The following is a 1,745-nucleotide window of genomic DNA, read 5'->3' as shown; positions in this document are numbered from 1 at the left end:
GGGGGGGGGTGTCCCTCCCCCTGGGTCCAGATTGGGGCTGCCACATCCCCCCCGGGGGCCACGAAGCCACCTGGCCACCCCCAGGTCTGCACGGTTTGGGGGGGGGGCCCAGATGCGCACCCCTGGCTCAGCGCAGCTCAGGGGGCACCCCAAGTGCAGGAGGGGACACCGGGACCCCTACACAGCTCCGCTCCCACTGGTGGGGGCCGGTCCACCCACCCCAAACCAGCCTTCGCTGCAGCCACCAAATGAACACCCTGCGCCCCCCCGGAGCCACGCAGCCACTGGCTTCTGGGGGTCCCCCTCCCCGGCCACCCCACAGCCACCTGCTGGGGTCCCCATCCCACCACCCCAGAATGGCCCCTAGCCCTGGGGGCTGCAGCCCCACTGCCCCCCAACAGCCCACAGGGGAGTCGTGCACCCCACAGAGACAGCACGTACCCCACAGATGTGCCACGCGCCCCACAGATACATCATGCACCCTGTGGGGGAGCCATGCACCCCACAGATGTGCCACACACCCCACAGAGACAGCGTGTACCCCACGGCAGAGCCACACACCCCACGAATACATCATGTACCCCACGGGGGAACCACACACCCCACGGATACAGCATGTGCCCCACAGGGGAATGACACACCCCACAGATACACCATGTACCCCACGGCAGAACCACGCACCCCACAGATACATCACGTACCCCACGGGAGAACCATGCACCCCACGGATACATCACATACCCCACAGGGGAACCGTGCACCCCACAGATACATCGTGAACCTCCACGGGCGAACAGCATGCCCCACAAGTACACCATGCACCCCACGGATATGCCACGCACCCCACAGATTTGCCATGCATCCCCCAGACATGCCACGCGCCCCACGGATACATAGTGCACCCCACGGGGGAACCACGTGCCCCACGGATGCACCACATGCCCCACAGATTTGCCATGTGCCCCCCCAGACGTGTCACACTTCCCAGGTACCACAGACACCCCCAGCACAGGGACACACACACACACCGACCAGCTCCCCCCCCTCACTCCCCCCAGACCCCCAACTCACTGCCGGTACCGGTTGCTGCTCCATTCCGGTACCGGCTGCTGCCTGCACCCCCCGGTCTGCCTGCACCCCCCCGGGCCCCCTGCCCATGGAGCCGCAGTGACGTCACCGCCTGCTATAAATAACCCCGAGCAGCGGACAAGGGGGGGTGGCAGCAACCGGGAACTCTTGTTCCCCCCCCACCCTGCCAGGACCACCCCCCCATCATCCAGAGGACCCCCCTGGTGGGATATGGGGGGATGCTCCCCCCAAGGAGAGGATCGGTGGGGAGTGCTCTCTACCTTCCCGGGACCCCCTGGGATCTCCTGGAGCCCCAGACCCCAGGGAACCCAGGGTCCGGAGCTCCGGAGGGTCCCGGGGGGTCCCGGTGGGGGCCCCCAATTCCTACCTGGAGGCTAATGGCGATCTGTCGGATATAGAGCATGTTGAGATCTTCCAGGATACGCAGCTTCTCCTGCATCTGAAGGCGTTGCCCCCTCCCCGCCACCTCCATCGGGACCACCGGGACCCCCCCGGTTATTCTGGGGGGCGGGGGGGGTGTGGGGGGGGTTTCCCGCATCCACCCCGGCTCCCCACCCGTGGACCCCACTGCATCCAGCGCCGTCAGGAGTCGGCTCTTTCTGCCTCCCCCCCCCCACTACGGCTGCGGAGAGAAAAGGGCCCTTTCATCGCCCCCC

General features: G+C 66.9%; 1 protein-coding gene across 1 annotated transcript in view; it reads right to left on the bottom strand.

Annotated features, from left to right (window-relative positions):
- RTKN (rhotekin) overlaps positions 1-1,528 on the bottom strand; it is a 4,502-nt gene extending 2,974 nt beyond the window's left edge. Inside the window, exon 1 of the mRNA XM_010568482.1 lies at positions 1,457-1,528. Coding sequence (XP_010566784.1) covers positions 1,457-1,528 — 72 coding nt within the window. The remainder of the gene's footprint in view (positions 1-1,456) is intronic.
- Between the last annotated feature and the right edge of the window lie 217 nt (positions 1,529-1,745).

Source organism: Haliaeetus leucocephalus, unplaced genomic scaffold, assembly GCF_000737465.1.
Source record: "Haliaeetus leucocephalus isolate CR32 unplaced genomic scaffold, Haliaeetus_leucocephalus-4.0 Scaffold245, whole genome shotgun sequence".
In the NCBI taxonomy this organism is placed as follows: Eukaryota; Metazoa; Chordata; class Aves; order Accipitriformes; family Accipitridae; genus Haliaeetus; species Haliaeetus leucocephalus.
The sequence above is the reverse complement of the archived record's forward strand: the minus strand, read 5'-3'. Positions and strand labels throughout refer to the sequence as shown.